Genomic DNA, 20316 nt, shown 5'->3' on the forward strand with positions numbered 1-20316 from the left:
TCAATTGAGCTGTGTGGCTGGGAAAAAGAGGACATCATTTGTGTCAATGGAGCTGGAAACCTACAGGTAGGTGGCTGGGAAAATAATGTGTACGCCTATCAACTCGCTACGACGCTGCCCACTGTCCGATTACATTTACATTTAGTCATTTAGCAGACGCTCTTATCCAGAGCGACTTACAGTAAGTACATTCTCCCCGAGGCAAGTAGGGTGAAGTGCCTTGCCCAAGGACACAACGTAACGTGGCACGGCCGGGAATCGAACTGGCAACCTTCAGATTACTAGCCCGCTTCCCTCACCGCTCAGCCACCTGACGCCCTGATTAGTTTCAATTGTGCTGTGTGGCTGGGAAAAAGAGGACATCATTCGTGTCAATGGAGCTGGAAATCTACAGGTAGGTGGCTGGGAAAATAATGTGTACGCCTATCAACTCGCTACGACGCTGCCCACTGTCCGATTAGTTTCAATTGAGCTGTGAGGCTGGGGAAAAGTGGACATCATTCGTGTCAATAGAGCAAGAAACCTAGGTTGCTGGGAAACATTGCACACAGTGTACGCCTATCAACTCGCCATGATGCTGCCCGCCAGAACCGTGGCATGGGTTGTCCCAACTGTGCGACCGCACAAGGCCTCGCGTCACTGGTGGCCTCGCGCCTGCCTGGTTTGCGATCACAAAGTTTTTTTGTTTTTTTTCTACTTTCAATATTTTTTTATTCCTGTTTTTGACTCGATGTGCTCTAAAATGAAATAGAAATAGAAATGAGCTAGAAACCAACATGTGACTTGCCTGGTTTGCATTCACAAAGTTCTTCTTTTCTACTTTCAATATTTTTTTATTCCTGTTCTTGACTCCATGTGCTCTAAAATTAAATAGAAATAGAAATGAGCTAGAAACCAACAGGTGGCCTGCCTGGTTTGCAATCACAAAGTTTTTTGTAGTTTTTTTTCTACTTTCAATATTTTTTTATTCCTGTTTTTGACTCGATGTGCTCTAAAATGAAATAGAAATAGAAATGAGCTAGAAACCAACATGTGACTTGCCTGGTTTGCATTCACAAAGTTCTTCTTTTCTACTTTCAATATTTTTTTATTCCTGTTCTTGACTCCATGTGCTCTAAAATTAAATAGAAATAGAAATGAGCTAGAAACCAACAGGTGGCCTGCCTGGTTTGCAATCACAAAGTTTTTTGTAGTTTTTTTTCTACTTTCAATATTTTTTTATTCCTGTTTTTGACTCGATGTGCTCTAAAATGAAATAGAAATAGAAATGAGCTAGAAACCAACAGGTGGCTTGGCTGGTTTGCAAGTGGACATCATTCGTGTCAATAGAGCAAGACACCTAGGTTGCTGGGAAACAGTGCACACAGTGCACGCCTAACAACTCTTCACAACGCTGCCCGCTGTACCATTTGTTTCAAAGGAGATAGAAACATATTGTTTGAGGCGAGAGAGAGCCCCGACTTGCAGGCTAGGCTATGTGTGCAGTTTTCCTAAGCGAGCAAGTGCAGAGGTCCTCTCTCCTCGGTGGTTGGAGACTGAATGAGTCAGATGTCATTTAGTACCAAAAAATGGGAAGTGTTCAAGCGCTCCGAAATTGTTCAGATAACAAGGGGTAGAAGGGGTTGGCAGTTTGCGAGCTGAGAGGAGGGAGCTGAGAGAGAGTGCGCGAGCTGAGAGGAGGGAGCTGAGAGAGTTCGATCTCATACATGTCGAAGTCGTATACAATATGCCGCCTTATCGGACATTTAGGCTACATTACATTTAGGCTAATCATTTAGCATTTAGCAGACGCTCTTATCCAGAGCGACTTACAGTAAGTTAGGGGTATCAGTTAGCCTGCGAAAGATACCACGTCCGATAACACAGGTGTAGTTGAGGTGGCGTAATCAGGTGCGCTGCCAGGGTGCCATGGCTGAAGTAGAATTCGTTCATTTTCTTCAGCATTTTGCGCACATAATGTTTTCGCTCATTTTGTGCGGTTGACAACCGATTTTGCATGGCACCATACAACTTTCATTTTACAATTTGAGTTTTTATTTTTGATCGCGACTCCAAGAATGTTAAACCGTTCTGACAAGGAAATATCCACACAGTCCTATATTGTGCCTATATGCGTAAATGGCAAGCTTTTTTGGACAATTCTCGTCACATAACCAGGTTTGCATCATACCAATTCCAGGAGGCCTAATTTGAGGAATAACTTGTTCGTATTGGCGTGTATGTTTTCTCTTTTTGTTGTTTATATTATTGATGGTGAATAACAACAACAAATAATTACACTCAAGGACGTTACATCAATACACGTATTTACATGAGCTTTTACTCAAGAGCAAAATACATAATTAAACCTGACTATAACCTTTCTCGTTGGCCCTACTATGGAATTATTTGAAGATACAAGCTTGCACGTGAACACGAATCTAACTACAAATGCCAACGCCTTGATGTCCACTACAGTCTAAATCAAATTCGTCCAGACATAAAACGGTTTGCAGACACAGCTGCCAGAATCTATGTTTAGATTTAGGTGTCTTATCTAAATCATGGATCATTTTATTTAGGTTTGAAATAAAACACATAGGCTAACCCTTGTTTCATAGTGGGAGCCAATTCTCCTTGAACAATGCATTCCCCAAGGGCCTCACTGGGATTATAATAAAGTCCTTAATGTAATCCCAGAAAGCTTGATACAATTCAAATATATATATATTCTTTTTTTTGAGAAAGCAAAATAACCCTTTCCAGATCCAGAGCGAAATGGCTTGAATTTGTCAACAACAAAACATTATGTGGGTGGAGGAGGACAATAGGCCACCTGCAATCTCTAGGATCGATGGTTTATATTCAAATTAATCTTACGTTTTTAAATAAATGAATAGACAATCGCACATTTTCTGCGCTAATGACCCGTCGGAGGTTTGTGCATAACATTTTTTAAACGAAACGAGTGACGCAACCATCCACTTGGTTTCCATCGTACGCAAAGTGAGAGACTTCACCAGCCCTCGTAGATATGCCGGCAATTAACGACTTGTGAAGAACTTCGCTATCAGTCCTAAGCTGCCTTATCAGCCAAATGTTCTAAATTCAGTTTCATACCAAAACGCATCGCTCCAAAGTTCTGCTTGATAAGGGTATAACCTATACCAGACTTATTTATATTAAACTGTTTAGTTTAAAGATGCATCTGTTTTCAGTCTCTTCCTATCATTAGCTCACTCCCAAAACAATACAATCACAGTTGAAACAACACAGCCTCAGAACATGATGTCCCAAAGCTCCTTCCCCCAGGTGATAAGTCAGGAATTCTAAAACTCCAGAAGATGACCACCCAAAATGGTCAACTGACCTTAGTGGGGTCATCACCCTCAGAAATATTTAGTAGTCTAGGCTACAGAACAGATAGCCATCAGCCCAACCATAAACCATCCCCCAACAGTTCCTAACACAGGACAACCTCTCAACCTACAAACTCGGCTTAATTATCTCCCCTTCCTGCAAAGAACATAAGTGGTTGTTTCAGCATGTTTCTTATACATCAACCAGGGGCGTAGCCACTAAGGCTTACCCGAAAACGAAAATATCTCCGAAAACTTATGCACCGGGTGCACATCGCAAAGTAAATAAGTAAAACAAAATGAAAAGATGCCTATCCATATTTTTCTAGTCCTAGACAAAAATATTTTTCTGGCTACGCCCCTGACATGAACCACATTTAAAACACATGAATTGCTGTTGAAGAAATGTCATTATCAAGTAAAAGCGTCTGCTAAATGAATAAAGGTCATGCACAGAGTCGATGAAGTCAAGGAAGCTTTATTACTTGCTGGCGGCTGCAAGGAGACAAATAGCAATGGAGGTCCAAAGTTGTCTCAAAGCCAGTCTCCTTGCAAACCATTTACAGAGCACAGTTTTCAATTGTCATTGGTCCTCATAAAGACATACAGTCATCATAAAGACATGCAGTTGTCCTATGTCTCCTCTCATTGGCTAACTCCCTTGCATAGATCTTGCGCGTATGTGTGTGCGTCTTTACGACATCAAGCCTGGTTGAAACACAATAGCAGCTGAATCTCTAGTCCTGGTGTCATAAAAGCTAATATTTCCTTTACAAAAACGAACCCCCCCAACGTCCTGTAGTCTTGGGCAACACAGAGTCACAAATGCTCACCCTTCCCCCCACATAAGGTTTGTAAGTTTACGTAAGCCTAGAGTTAACTTAGGGGTAGTTCCTCTCTGCACAAAAGGAATGTTGAACACAATATCATTTTATACAGAATGAAGGGTGATATTTTCACCTTTTCTGACAATTGTACATGCATCCTAAAATTCTATTGAATTGGTCACCATAGGAGTGGTCACCTGAAGTACAAGTGGTCATCTGAAAGGTCATCTGTGGCTCTCTCTACCTCTCTCTCTTTTTCTCACCCTGTCTCTGTAGCTCTGTTTGATGACAATAATGTCCTATTCTCAAGTGTGAATTTTGTGAGCAGATCACGTTTTGTGAAGATTCCAAAAAAGGTCAAGTGGTTCCGGTTTATTTTCTGTGCTTTGTGCCAGTGTGCGTGTGTAACAGATGTTGTCTTGCAAGCTCCGTCAGAGGTATCGGGCAAATCGTCCCGCACTGGTTTCGAACTTACCACCTCTAGCTTCCCAAGCGCCACCACTACCAACTACGCCAACGAAAAGCTAGCTATTCGCTGACGCGGGTGGCCTGTTACATACCTGAGGAGTGAGTTTCACCGATACACATCGGCTACACGTGCGTGTGCAATAAAACTTACTGCAACTGGATCAACTGCTCCAAAAATACAAGTTATCAAACAGAGTGGCTCACACACACCATAAATCAAGAGAGGGTTGTCTCTTAATGGCAAGATTGGCGGTTCGATCCCCGACTCCTCCTCGATCATGTGCCGAAGTATCCTTGAGCAAGACTCTGAACCCCATGTTGCTCACGATGAGCTGGCCGGCGCCATGCATGGTAGCTCGCTGCCGTCGGTATGTGCGAGTATGAGTATGAATGGGTGAGTGAGGCAAACATTGTAAAGCGCTTTGAGTGCCGCTAAGGTAGAAAAGTGCTATATAAATGCAGTCCATTTACCAATCTAATTCAGTCAAGACACTCAAGACACGCAAGACAGCGATTGATTTCACCATTTATTCATACACATGACAAATGGTTTAACATTGGCGGAATGGATGTACATGGGGAAGCACTCCCTGCCTTCACTGCAGCATGCATGACACGAGGCAGGGAGCAACGAGTTAAATCCCCCACGGGGAGAACAGATAGACCACAAGGGGGAGAAGGGGATGGTGGTGGGTGGCAGCAGCGCAGAACACAAGGGTAATCGAGGACGCGTGTGCGTGCATGTGTGCGACTTTATAGCGCCGCCTATCAAGCTAAGCCTATGGGCTGAGAAAACGGCGATGGGTGATGTGGCGCGCGCTGCCCGAGTTCCATGCCTGAACTAGCTCCGCCCATTAATTACAAAAGAAGGCTCTTTTTAAATTGGGGAACAATAACAACTATTCTGAAAAAACTCAAGTAGCATTCTCAAAATAAATAGTTTGGTCATGTGTATGTAAAAGTTTTACATACACATGTCTGCTATTGTTTAAGGTAACTTTTACACTGATGTAAAGTGGTTGTGTACAATTACTCTAACAAATGCTAATCAGCCTCTCTGTGTGGCTGCAGTCCTGACATGGTGATGTCACAACCTTTTACACAAACAGCTTAACGATTACAAAGGAGATATAAACGAAATTCCAGTATTTTTTATTGGAATATACAAAAAAATTGAAGAAGAGGGAAGTAGCTACAGTTGTTGCCGTAGTGACAGGTTCTCTTTCTCTGCCAGCCAGTTGAGTAAGCAGGTGGCGACCTCTACTGGTGAATATCCTTCACGCAGCCGAAGCAGAAAGCCCTAGAGAGAACTGCAGAGATCCCCCTGAAGAAGGCTTTGATAGACTTCTTCTTCTTCTTCTTCTCCTGTCCTCTGGCAATGGAGGACTCGCCAAGGTCTGGACCTGGACAGGAAACAGCATCACACAACAGGGTATGACATCACACGGAACTTCAGCATTGTGACCTCTCACTTAAAAATAGTGTGTGTGTGTGTGCGTATCTGTATGCAGTGTGTGTTTGTGAGTGTGTGTGTGCAAGTATGTGTGTGTGAAATCGTGGGAGAGCCAACTAAAGTGGGAAAGCCTAAATGAGCAAATGTGCAGTCAGGATCTTACGTTCAGCGCTAAGGGGAGACACTTTGTTTGTCTTGAATATTCTGCTTGTCTTTTTTCCCTTGGCAGCCACATTCTGTCCATCCTTAAGGAAAGTCTTCTCTTTCTTCTGGGTTTGGAAGTGAGAGCAAAGACACACAGATTCATTGAGATTGTCACATGTCGTCCCTTCTTATCGCTGACTCAGCACAGGTCAGTTCTACCTAGTGCCAGTGTGTGGTGTTGTTTTCAGCTTACCAGTGTGAACCATCTCTGGAGGATGGGGGTGTCAGTCTTTCCGAGCGGCCCCAAATGATGTCCCTCTGGGCTAGGGGCCCGAGCCATGGAGCCCCTGGAGGTGGAGGAGCTGGTGGAGGGTTGGGAGGACGAAGAAGAGGAGAAAACAGAGGTGGAAGAAGTGGAGGAGGACGAGAGGCAGGAGGCGAGTCTGCTGGCCTTTTCCAAGCCAGCAGACTCAGCAGTCTCAAGTCTTTCATCCAAGCTTGTGTTGCTTATGAAGGGGCTGGAACTTCCACCAGCCTTTTCTAAGCCAGCAGAGTCCATCTCAAGTCCTTCATCCAAGCTTGTGTTGCTTAAGAAAGGGCTGGAATTTCCACCGGCCTTTTCTAAGCCAGCAGTGTCCATCTCAAGTCCTTCATCCAAGCTTGTGTTGCTTATGAAGGGGCTGGAACTTCCACTGGCCTTTTCTAAGCCAGCAGAGTCCATCTCAAGTCCTTCATCCAAGCTTGTGTTTGTGATGAAGGTGGTGGAATTTCTACCGGCCTTTTCCAAGCCAGCAGAGTCCTCTGCGCTCTCCTTCTCCTCACAACCTGTTTCCAAATCATGACTCTCACCCGACACGGCAGAAGGCCGCCAAACCTCGGCATGACGGCAGATTACCTTGGCGACGTTCTCGGCCATGCAGACGATGCCTGCCCCTCCCTGGAGGGCGGAGTGGACCTGGGCCCTGTTTCTATCGGAACAGAGCATCAGCTCAGCGTAGGTCGCCTCAAACATGGCGTCCAGGGCGTCGGCGCCACCAAAGAGCGGGTTCTGGGGTTCATGCTCCAGGACAAGGCCAATCCCGGCCTGGTTCCAGAGAAACCAGCTCACGTCTTGGAGGAGGACAGCCTCTATCTCCGAGTTGGTGGGGGTGAAGCAGGAACGAAGGGGCCCCTGGAGGGCCAGGCGTCCCACCAACCTGTGCAGCAGGTCATGCAGGGTCTGGTGGTGCAGGGCGCTGGGCCGGGGGGGTATCAGGACCTTCTCCTGGATCAGAACTTCCCCAGGCTGTAGGGAGGGTATGTCAGAGTGGCTCACAGGTAGGGAGGGATGATCCTGGACCTCCTCAGGGAGGCCTGGAGCTCCATCATCTTCATCCTTCTCTTCTTCCTCGATCAATGCACCCTTGGCAATTGTCTGGCAATCTGACCCTTCTTCCTCTTCGTGGAAATCATCAGGGTAGTCAGCATTTTTGTTGTCATCCATCTCAGGCTGGCCTACTTCCTGGTTGGTGAGACCTGACTCAGGGTCGAGACTTCCTGTTGTCACTTCCTGGTTTATGTATTCAGAGGAGGAGCTGGCTAGGTTACCTACCTTGGCCATGGCCTCAGCATCAAGGCCTGGCACAAGAAAACACACAAACTACACTATTACAGCTATTAACTATACTTTTCTCATTACATATTTTGGCTGTTAACTACAATATCATTATTATAGTTATTTACTTGACCTACACTGTCATTCAGCAGAACTCAATACTTACAAATCGGTCTTACAATAACATGTCTTACAATAGTATAGTTACCAGTTTTTTTATCTAAAAGGTAAACATTTTCATCTACCTTTGCTAACAACGACCATGTTTTCTTGTGGGTCGTTGCAGGTCTTGTAGAGGTCACTTCCCGCCTGGGTAGTCAACACCTCACAAATGGCCTCCAGCGCCCACCTCTGGTCCTGGCTGCAGGAGGGCTTTAACCTGCTCTGTGATCTCCTACTACCCACAACCCCATGCCTGGGGCCCGGCGTCATCCCACGGGACCAGTCCAGGGAGGGACAGTCACTGCTGTCACTGCTGCTGTCACTGCTGCTGTCACTGCTGTCCGAGGACGCATCGCTGCAGGAGTCGGCCCGGTGGTCGTCCGTGATGTCTTCTTCGCCCAGAAGGTTCCCCATCAGGCTCTTGAAAGCCGTCTGGAAGAAATTGTACAGCAGAGGGGTGAATAGCTCCTGGTCCAGGCGCTCCTTGTCCTCCAGGTTCTGGAAGTTGGGCTCGGAGCGGCTATGGGGTGTCAAGGGGAGTCGTCCCATCCGGGTGTCCAGGAGAAGCTGATAAATGCGTCCAATCAACTGCTCGGAGAAGTGTTGGATCCTCACCTGGAACATCCTGGTGCACATGCTGTGGGATGCCAGCAGGCGGCCCAGGTCGTACTCCGCCTGGTCGAACGATTTGACGGAGGAGCCTCCGTCGCATTTGTCGTCCTGATTGTCGGGGGAGGATCTGGAGGCCGAGTGGGCCATCCGCAAGATGGCGTCCAGCATGTTTTCAGCGGTGAGGCTGAGGTCTTGGCAGCTGGCAGCACTGCTAGCCTCGCTCCAGGCGCTAGTGCTCCTGGAGGAGGGAGGGGCGGTCTCCTCCTTCTTCTGAGGATCCTCCTCCTCCTGCTCTTCCTTGCTAGCAGAGCTGCACTCCACTGGTCGCTCCTGCTGCGTGTCAAGAGGGAGGCATTCCTGATTCCTGCTGCTCCTCCCACTGCTGATGCTGGCCCCCGGGCTCCTCCTCAGGGCTTCCAGCTCCATGGCAACGTCTCCTAGCAGGCTCTGGCTAACACACTTCACCACCATGGTGAAGGTCTTACTTCCAGGCTGCAGGAAGTCTGCCACCTCCACTTGCCCAGTCAGCTGCTGGGCTGCGTGGAAGTTCTTCAGGACGTTGTGGATTACGTTGCAGGCTGTGGCCACGCTCTGGAGCAGGGAGGCCTCGTAGGCCTCTTGGGGCTGGTCCAGGGAAGAGCCTCCTTCTGTGGGCTCCATCTCCTGGAGGAAGCCCCCCACCATCCTCACCAGGTCCAGCTTCTCCTCCGTGGGGACCACGCCCGGGCTCTGGAACAGGGCGTGGCAGGCCAGGATTCCAGAGAGGCTCTCCTTCAGGGAGCAGAGGGTCGGTGACGTCACGCGGCTGGGCGGAGCCATCGCCTTCTCCATCTCTTCCGCCTCCGCCACGCTACCAATGAGGAAGGAGGCCATCTCCATCTTCTCCCTCGTGTCGGCAGACAACGGAGGCCGCAGGGACACCAGCTCGTTGATGGCGTCGGTGTGGCTGTTGGCGAGGACCTGAATCTTCTCCTTGGCGTCCTGCCAGGCGTTGCATATCAGGTCCTCGGAGATGCTGGTCACACGGCAGTCCGACAGCAAGCAGCAGGGGCGGTGGAGTGCAAACTTCTCCAGCACCTCTCCCATGACAGACTCGTAGAGCTCCTCCGCACAGGCTGACAGCTTGTCCTCTGCATCGTGCTCTTGTTTATCCCTCACCGCCTGCACCTTCATCAGGATCTCTGCCACAGTGAGGGATGCCGTGGCGAGGACGTCCTTCTCCGTGGGCCTATCAGAGTCCAACGTCGGAGGCCTGCCACCCAGCATCCTGCTCTGGGACCTGGATCCCTGCCCTCCTAGCAGCAGATGGTGCAACCTCTCTGAGATCATTCTCAGAACGCCCTGGGGAACGTAGGGCTGGGCGGAGCCCGGAGAAGAGGCCTGGTCCTGGGGAGAATCAGCAGGGTTGAAACATACCATCCCAGTCAGAGAGCCAGTGACGACAGGCCTGGCTGTGGACAGCAGCCCTGCAGAAGAGGACCTGTCACTCTGGGAGTCACAGCTGCTGTAGGAGATGGTGGCGGACAGCGGGCGGCCATCTTGGTCTTTGCGGATGTGGAGGACCTGGTAAAGGGCCATGGCGGGCAGGACCACCTCGTTGGTCACCTTGAGAACCCACTCCATGACCTCCTCCGAGCGCTCCTGCAGCTCAGCTACGCTCTTGTTCTGAGAGGGAGGGAGGGAGGGAGAATATGGCAATACAGATACATGTGGTGATTGTCAGACTGAGTAAAGGGAATTAACGTAAACATTTTATTTACCTTCCTCAACAGGACCCTGTTGATGATTTTCCAATGACTGTAACGAGAACAAGAACTGACATTTGACATCACTTCACAGTACAATGACAGCTGACGACGCATCGTAACATTATGCTGAACAGGACACTAGTCTAAAGGGGACGTTTGGAGGAGCACTCACGGGTGTGACATCATGGCCTCCAACACAGAACGCTCGTCCTCGGTCTCCTCCGATGACAGAAGACTGGGCGTGGTCTCCCAGGTCACGGGGTCATTCAAGGTTGGAGGTAGAGAAGAACCTGGAGACTGCGCCTCAGGTCGGCATGGAGACGGAGGTGGAGACGGAGGTGGAGACAGAGGTGGAGACGCAGGTGGAGACGCAGGTGGAGACGCAGGTGGAGAGGAGTACGCACTCTCCCTTCCATCTGGTGTGGCTCTGCAGCCCAGGGGCCCGGGTGTTTCAGAGGCCGATGCTCTGATTGGTTCCACTGGGTGAGAGGAACTTTTGATTGCTGGAAGAACACCTACAGGAAGAGGAGAGTGACAATGTGATTGGTGGATCCCTTCTCTTGACAGAAAGTGATCATTTCATCAGGAATAGTCTACATTTGATACATTAATGAACAAAGACTCACAGTAGCTGGTCTGGGGGACGGGAAGCATCTTCGCACATGCACCACCAGTCACCTGCAGGCAAGAAAAATACTTAGCAAGGCACAGTAACAGAGGCAGTATCAGAGATACAGGAAAGGTGGAGGAAGATAGAGAGGAGAAGAGGAGCCTGGCTGGAGTCTGTAGTACCCAGGGAGGTGGATTAGGGCCTTCTACTCACCACCCTGCCTAGTCCTGCCAGCTCGTCATCCAGGGCTGAAGGATAAGCCGCTCCAGCGTCCTCCACAACCCTCCAGGACTCTGCCAGAGGCCCCTTGTTGCCCCCTGTGTCCTTCTCAGCTCCTGCAGCCTTCCTGGCAGCCTTGCTCTTGCGGCTGGGCTCCGGGCATCGAGGAGGCTTTGGCACCAAGTTCTGACATGATTATATTGTTATTATTGCTCTTCGACATTAACATACTGTATTTGAGATTATGTTGATAGTAGCTGGTAAAATACAGACTCCCTTTGCTCTACCCACTGAAAAACTGTTAGACTTATGCACTTCTGAACCTTTATTATCTACTGTATGTTTGTATGTCACTTTTGATCAATGTGGACAACATGAACAAAGTGTCAAATGTGTTGAGTCTCTCCAGGTATGTGTTCCTACTAGGCTGCAAGGTGAACCACGGAAAGTCTTTTAGAAAATGATTCCCGCTCCACAGTCTGGCATCTACACAATCTTTAGCTCATAAAAAAAAAAAAGTGCTAAGCTACCAAAAAAAGTTTGTCGCTGAAATTCCAGTCGATTATCGTTGCGTCTATGTTTTATGCAGAACTAGTTTCTTCAGAGCGTATAATAGGATTTTGATGGCACGGTTCGACACGTGATCGTTATACACCAATAAGGTAGCTTCTTTTTGTCAACATGGATGGATATGTTTGGCAAATAGAGGATGGGACCTTGCACGTAACAGAAATTCGGCCCCTGACAGTGTTTTGCATGTGATACACTGCGGCTGCAAAAGTGCGTGTGAGACAAGCAGATGTTCATGTTTTTCTGCAGGACTGTGTTGCACAGACTTATGTCGTTGTTGTAATTGTGCCAACACAAAAGAAACTGAGGAACTGGAAGATAACTGTCCTGACACTGACAGTGAGGACTGAGTGTCCTTAATCTGTTATTCCTTATTATACCTGGAGGGGGTTCTGAACTTCTGAGAACAGCAGGGCAGGAAGCTTCAGTTCAGCTCCCAGCTCTGGCCAACAGGGCGCGAGGCGGTAGGTAGCCAGACGAGCAGGCTAGACACACAGACACACACAGACACACACACGCCACGTAAATACACAGACGTATGAAAACACACACGCGCACACAAACATAAGGAGGAGTGAGAAGGGACTAGCGGGGAAATACAGCGAGTGTCTTGAACAGAAATTATTTTATTTTTCGAAAAAGAAATGTTACTATTACATTTGAAATATGATTGTCAGACTGAGCAAAGGGAATTATAGTAAATATTTGATTTACCTTCCTCAACAAGACCCTGTTGAAGATTTTCCAATGACTGTAACGACAACAAGAACTGACATTTGACATCACTTCACAGTACAATGACAACTGACGACGCATCGTAACATTATGCTGAACAGGACACTAGTCTAAAGGGGACGTTTGGAGGAGCACTCACGGGTGTGACATCATGGCCTCCAACACAGAACGGTCGTCCTCGGTCTCCTCCGATGACAGAAGACTGGGCGTGGTCTCCCAGGTCACAGGGTCATTCAAGGTTGGAGGTGGAGAAGAACCTGGAGACTGCGCCTCAGGTCGGCATGGAGACGGAGGTGGAGACGCAGGTGGAGACGCAGGTGGAGACGCAGGTGGAGAGGAGTACGCACTCTCCCTTCCATCTGGTGTGGCTCTGCAGCCCAGGGGCCCGGGTGTTTCAGAGGCCGATGCTCTGATTGGTTCCACTGGGCGAGAGTAACTTTTGATTGCTGGAAGAACACCTACAGGAAGAGGAGAGTGACAATGTGATTGGTGGATCCCTTCTCTTGACAGCAAGGGATCATTTCATCAGGAATAGTCTACATTTGATACATTAATGAACAAAGACTCACAGTAGCTGGTCTGGGGGACGGGAAGCATCTTCGCACATGCACCACCAGTCACCTGCAGGCAAGAAAAATACTTAGCAAGGCACAGTAACAGAGCCAGTATCAGAGATACAGGAAAGGTGGAGGAAGATAGAGAGGAGAAGAGGAGCCTGGCTGGAGTCTGTAGTACCCAGGGAGGTGGATTAGGGCCTTCTACTCACCACCCTGCCTAGTCCTGCCAGCTCGTCATCCAGGGCTGAAGGATAAGCCGCTCCAGCGTCCTCCACAACCCTCCAGGACTCTGCCAAAGGCCCTTTGTTGCCCCCTGTGTCCTTCTCAGCTCCTGCAGCCTTCCTGGCAGCCTTGCTCTTGCGGCTGGGCTCTGGGCATCGAGGAGGCTTTGGCACCAAGTTCTGACATGATTATATTGTTATTATTACACTTCGACATTAACATACTGTATTTGGGATTATGCTGATATTAAATAGTAAAATACAGACCTTGGCTCTACCCACTGAAATACTGTTAGACTTATGCACTTCTGAACCTTTGTTATCTACTGTTCTTACTAAATGCAAAACTATTTGTATGTTGCTTTTGATCAGTGTGTCAGACATGAACATAGTGTCCAATGTGTTGAGTCTCTACAGGTATGTGTTCCTACCTGGAGGGGGTTCTGATCTTCTGAGAACAGCATCTTCCTGTCTGAGAACAGCAGCTTCCTGTCTGAGAACAGCAGAGCAGGAAGCTTCAGTCCCAGCTCTGGCCAGCAGGGCGCGAGGGGCAACTGGAGGGTAGCGAGACGAGCAGGCTAGACACGCACACACACACACACACACACACAAACACACACAAACACACGCAGACGTATGAAAACATACATACACGCACACACAAGAGTGAGAAGGGTTAGGGTTAGCGGGAAAATACAGCGAGTGTCTTGAACAGAGATTATTTTATTTTTCGAAAAAGAAACATGACTTTTACATATGAAATGGATATACATATGATGACTATGAAAAAGGTCTACAGTATTAATCACGTTAGGTAGGCTATGTGTGAAACACAACTGTCAAACGCAAAAGTACCTTACTGATACAATAACTAAGTATTTTTGTCGATGTTTATCGACAGTGTAAATTGTTTTATTTACTTTAGGTTTACCAGACTTACCTTCTGTTTAGGCCGCCGAAGTTTTTTATGTTTCGGAATTTCATCCATGTTCTTTAAAGATGACAATCTAGGAAATACTCAAATACATTTCTACAGTAAATATACATTTCCATTACACTTTCCAACGAGGAAAAAGTAGATGCGGTTCGCTCCTTGCTTGCATCAATGACTGATTTGATTTAGTAACGTTCTTATAATTTTGTAAAGCGCGTCACAATCCATGTCTGCCCGATGACGTCATAATGTCTATACACCATGGAGAGACCATGTGCTGTCTCTCCCGAAACAATGCATTTTAAACATAAAGGTGACATTTCTATTTGAACAATAAACCGAGTTGTCTTGCCATCTATGTTTCGTGCCGCAATGGCGCCACCTAGAGTCTGTATGAATAAATGAACCTGTGAGAGTATGTCCAGGGCCCAATAGACAGAAATTAACAACCATTCATTGTCATTTTAAGTACTGGTTAAGTTATTATCAGCATTAGGCCTACTGTGTATATAGACAGACTTCAGCCCCCACCCCACACATAACAGATATGCCAAAGCAGTGCTATACGTACAATACCATAGTCATACTCAAATACTGATTAAAAATACTGCTTGAAACCAACAACAAGCAACTGAATAGAGTTGTAACAGTAATACTGATTGACATTCAATAGTTTGAGACGTGCTCGACAGATTGGTTGGTTATACAGGAAATGTGCAAGGATATTTACTTTGCGTTTTACCTTGTCTTACTACTGCATCTGAGGATTATCTGGAACTATAAAGTCCACTCGATACGATTAACGATACTGAACACTGCATTCACCTGAAACACATTTTTTTAAATGACAGAACTAAGTATTTTCGTCGATGTTTCTCAACAGTTTAAATTGTTTCATTTACTTCAGGTTTACCAGACTTACCTTCTGTTTAGGCCGCCAAAGTTTTTAATGCTTTGGGATTTCATCCATGTTTCTTTAAAGATGACAAACGAGGAAGGAAATAGGAAATACTCAAATAAAATGTACAATTCCAGTACACTTACCAACGAGGAAAAAGTAGAATCAAAAGCTTTTCGCTACTTGTCTACAGAGCATCAATGACTGATTTGATTGTGTAACGAGTTCTTATAATTTGGTAAAGCACGTCACAATCCCTGTCTGCCCCATGACGTCATGATATGTCTATACACCATGGAGACCATACGTCGTCTCCCGAAACAATGCGTTTTAGACAAAAAGGTGACATTTCTATTTGATCAATAAATTAAGTTTTCTTACCATCTATGTTTCATGAGGCACATAGATGTGCCATAGACCTAGAGGCTGTATGAATAATGCTCTTAAAACTAGCAGCGTTATTGTACTTGAAGCACTTCAAAGAATATCAAAAGCATGTTTTGTGTATTATTGCTAATTCATATTAAGTATTTTGTGCAGAAACTTTCATCTCAAGTAGTGGGGTTGGAAAAAACACGTTTCTCAACAGGGGGTGTAGACCATAAATGTATAACATATGTTATTCATTTGAAAGAATATTGTGTGTGGTACTATAACCATGTCATCAATACAAAGTGGATAAACCAGCTACATTTTCCCAATATAGGGAGCTTCGCAGTCGAAGGTAAGCAGCCAGACAACCTCCTTAGCCCTCCAATCACTGTCCTGTAAAACCTATAGCGACAAAGCAGCACCACAACTAGGAGCGCGTCACGGACCACGGTGGTGTTTGTAGTCCTTCTTGTAATGATAACCTTCTACAGGCTGTCAGTCTGTCTGGTCACAGAGCAGGGCTGTGCTTCTCTGGCCTCAAACATGAAGTTAAACTCCTCCCTGAGAAAACTGGTAACAGCTGAGTAACAATGACGTGCAGGACATTGGCATGAAGCTGCTCTCTGCTGACACCACCCTAATTGGGATCATCTCTGGCAGGGATGAGTCTGATTACAGGTTATCTGCACACCTTTCACATCACATTCGCTGAGCCCCTCTGTCCAGGGTTTGGGGTTAACCTTGATTTCACAGTGTCCCTGTGCCAGGTAGAATAGCCTCCTTAAATCCATCACAGACCCTCTACTGGACCCCCTGCAGTTTGCCTACAGAGCCAACAGGTCTGTGGACGACGCAGTTAACATGGCCCTCCACTTCACCCTACAGCACCTGGACTCCCCAGGACTACGCCAGGATCCTGTTTGTGGACTTCAGCTCTGCCTTCAATACCATCATCCCAGCCCTGCTTCAGGACAAGCTCTCCCAGCTGAACGTGACTGATTCCACCTGCAGGTGGATCACAGACTTCCTGTCTGACAGGAAGCAGTGTGTTAAGCTGGGAACACAAGTCTCTGACTCCCGGTCCATCAGCACCGGATCTCCTCAGGGCTGCGTCCTTTCCCCTCTGCTCTTCTCCCTGTACACCAACAGCTGCACCTCCAGTAATCCGTCTGTCAAACTTCTGAAGTTTGCGGACGACACCACCCTCATTGGGCTCATCTCTGATGGGGACGAGTCTGATTACAGGTGGGAAGCAGACAACCTGGTGACCTGCTGTAGCCAGAACAACTTTGAGCTCAATGCTCTTAACACAGTGTAGATGGTTGTGGACTTCAGGAAAAATACAGCCCCACTCACCCCCATCACCCTGTGTGACTCCCCAGTCAACACCGCTTCCTGGGCACCATCCTATCCCAGGACCTCAAGTGGGAACTGAACATCAACTCCCTCACCAAAAAAGCACAACAGAGGATGTACTTCCGACGGCATCTGAAGAAATTCAACCTGCCAAAGACACTGCCAAGGACAAGAGCAGACTGCAGCGTATCATCCGCACTGCTGAGAAGGTGATCAGCTGCAATCTGCCTACCCTCGAGGACCTGCACACCTCAAGGACCCTGAGGCGAGCGAGGAAGATTGTGGCCGACCCCTCCCACCCTGGACACCCTCTGTTCCAGCTACCCCCCTCTGGCAGAAGCCTGCGGTCCATCAGGACCAAAACCTCACGCCATAAGAACAGTTTCTTTCCATCCGCTGTTGGCCTCTTCAACAAGGCCAAGGGCTCACACTGACTTTAATGACTTTAATCACAACCTGCACAATGACACCTTGCCACATTGCAATTTGCCCTATTTGTATCTTTTGTAGTATTTGTATCTGTATTTTTAAATTATGGCTACTTTATATTTTATTCTAAACCCTTTCGTATTAGCTAGACTTCGCTTAGTGGAGTCAGGTGGCTGAGCTGTTAGGGAATGGGCTAGTAATCCAAAGGTTGCTGGTTCGATTCCAGGCTGTGACAAATGACTGTGTGTCCTTGGGCAAGGCACTTCACCCTACTTGCCTCGGGTGAATGTCCCTGTACTTACTGTAAGTCGCTCTGGATAAGAGCGTCTGCTAAATGTAAATGTAGTATCAGCGAGACTTTGTTCCTTTTGAATAGTTAGATCACATATGTAAGTTTTAAGATTCCTATATGTTTAATGTATGCACCATCCTGCCAAAGTAAATTTCTTGTCTATGCAAACTTTCATGGCGATTAAAACCCCTTTCTGATTCTGATTCTGTGTCCAGGAAGAACACCTGACTTCAGGGAAGTCACACTCCTGTTCGAACACACCTGGGGGCTTGATTGTGTGTTTCATTTGGATCATGACTGCACACACACCAACACACACACACACTCACATTCTCTCAGACAAAAGCCAATCACAAGCAGGTGTAGCCGCTATTATAATTGCTTTCTCATAATATTTTTTAAATATTGTTGTTGAATGTTTATCTTGTTTAATTGTTAACAAAACAACAACTGTCTCTATGGTCAACTGAATGTAATTTACAACTAGAGTCTCGTTACTGACAAAATTAGAACAATTTAAATGTTGTATCCAGTATGATACAAGACATGCTGCATCTAATTATGTACATAGAAATGATTACTCTTGAAATTATATTAATGTCTTCATCATAAACATATCACACTTCAATAACGTCTTGTAGCTTACGAAACACTTTATTTACAAGAACCTTCACTGTGAAAAGCAACAACACATTACATGTTGTAATATCACATTACAAACACAACTTGAGCATTACAAAATAATGCATTTTAGGTCAAGCTGACAAAATATTTTCAGTCTCAACTCTACTTTAGTTTATGGTTTAAACTGTAAAACCTGCTTTGGTAAATTGTAAGTACAATACAGGGCAGTACATGGTGAATGCTTAACAACATGAATCAAGACAACCTAATCAGGAAAATAAAATAACTTTATAGAACATTTTAGTATCTTAGCATGACAGCTTTTTTTTCAAACGTAATACTGGTGGCATTGGTACAATAGGCCTAAAGCAACAGACTATTGTCAATCCATAGTAACCCGACAGATAAAACTGTCATTCTCAACATAGCAACTCAGACATCTAATAGAGAAAAAAGAATTAACAGTTAAAGTTCTCTAAAATCAAATGTCAAAAGTACAATCATGGTTGAATAGAAACCCGACAATGAAATCCATTTTTGTCCTGTCATTTTCACCTACTGTTTAGCAAATAATTGCCACTTATCAATTAGACCGTGTTACTTCAGTAGCCAGTATGAACGGGTGTCAAAAAGACAACTATTCTTGTTAAAAAAAGTAATCTCTCATTGCTTTGCTTGTGTCAAAATTATACGGAGCCCAGCTACTTTATAGCATACTTAAGGCACATTCCATACACATCACAGACATGGTTAATAATGGCTGTTGGAACTCATCTCCCTTTGTTCTCTTCACTCACATGCACACGCACGTCATCTGACAGTCAATCAACAAAACCATCACACACACACACTTACCCACACACAGTGTGGCAATCAATAACAGTCATATGGACACATACACACACGGTCCTTCAGGTTAGTCCATTGTCTTGGTCCCCTCGTTGGACTTGTTCAGGATGGTGAGCAGGTTCTCGGACATGAAGTAGGGCCTCTCTGCAGTTCCATCATTACGCTCCAAATCCTCCACTGTCACACGGGGAGAAAGTAGAAGACACTCATCATCACCCCCCCAAAACACCAATGCATCATAAAACTACAATATTTAGGAATACGAAATGCATAAAACATGAAAGAACAGTAGCCGATCTATCTGAGGTTTCAAATTATTTCACCTTGTTTGGTAAGGTCCCCATATTTCTTATTACATGCCAGCTTATCTGCTTTTTGTTTAACAGTACACATACAAAAAATAACTTACCTTATTGTCTCTCTCCCGACACCAGATTATAGAAGGTTCTTACATGTACACAATAACTACTAATTCATCAATACAAGAAACTTTAATCAACAGCTGTATCCAACAGAAGCAAAATGAATAGGCATGTTTCATCCATGAAAGACTCATCGAGCTACAACATTCACTTAGTGACACAGGAACTCATTTCACACGTATATAATGTACTTGGAAGCAAAACATGGAATTTACTTTACAGGATCTTTAAAGAACCTTGTTAGACATGTCATCTAGTTGCCTGAAATCATTTCCAATGAGATAGTCAGCAAAAAAATGAATCAGCGTTCTTCTAGACGTCCAAAAGCTTCCATATGTAGGAGATATACACCAACATGTTACCGAGGCAATGCTCTACAACCACTTCAGTCCCGCCGAGACCATCTACTCTATCCACGTCTGCAGAGACAGGGTTTTATTTTATAACCCACCATTAAAGCCTCATCTATTGTACTCAAAGTAAACATTCTTCTCCAACCAGTTAACTGTACCTGACTAACTCAGGCGCTCTCTCGTCAGGGTTTGGAGCCACAGGCACTGAATGATGTGAGGACAGATAAACATGTAGTTTAATGTTGATTGATGATGATTAGAATTCTCAGGAACCTCTGGCCTGGTTTTTGTTGAGCAAGGTAGAAATGAAAGAGGGATCAGAACAGATATTGTATATTAACATACAATATATGTTCTAATCATATCTGATACTATGATCAACCAAGGAATTTTACTAGTGTTTCCTGGTTCTGTGGTCAAAAGTGAATAGTAGATGGTTATCTTTAAGTCTTCTCAAAAGGTGTTTTTCTAACCGACAGTAAACAGACCGGCAGACATGACAGTATAGTATAGTTTGTTCAGAGTCTCC

The 20316-nt window shown here is 45.9% G+C and overlaps 1 protein-coding gene across 1 annotated transcript; it reads right to left on the reverse strand.

Annotated features, from left to right (window-relative positions):
* Positions 1 to 12586: 12586 nt before the first annotated feature.
* LOC134009138 (chromosome alignment-maintaining phosphoprotein 1-like) lies at positions 12587 to 14246 on the reverse strand. The gene is made up of 5 exons (XM_062448862.1): positions 14199 to 14246; positions 13690 to 13812; positions 13247 to 13438; positions 13050 to 13101; positions 12587 to 12938 (listed from the first exon to the last, which is right to left on the reverse strand). Exons 1-5 carry the CDS (start codon positions 14244 to 14246, stop codon positions 12616 to 12618), a joined length of 738 nt encoding a protein of 245 aa, XP_062304846.1. The 3' UTR covers positions 12587 to 12615.
* Positions 14247 to 20316: the final 6070 nt, after the last annotated feature.

This window comes from Osmerus eperlanus, chromosome 22 (assembly GCF_963692335.1).
Source record: "Osmerus eperlanus chromosome 22, fOsmEpe2.1, whole genome shotgun sequence".
Taxonomy (NCBI): domain Eukaryota; kingdom Metazoa; phylum Chordata; class Actinopteri; order Osmeriformes; family Osmeridae; genus Osmerus; species Osmerus eperlanus.

Bases quoted from the DNA above. Each gene is read 5' to 3' on its own strand.
- LOC134009138 (XM_062448862.1), bottom strand. From the start codon at position 14,246: ATGGATGAAATTCCGAAACATAAAAAACTTCGGCGGCCTAAACAGAAG. The intron at 13,102-13,246 runs GTGAGTAGAAGG...TCTTGCCTGCAG, and splicing joins TGGCAGGACTAGGCAGGGTG to GTGACTGGTGGTGCATGTGC. The intron at 12,939-13,049 runs GTGAGTCTTTGT...CTCTTCCTGTAG, and splicing joins CGTCCCCCAGACCAGCTACT to GTGTTCTTCCAGCAATCAAA.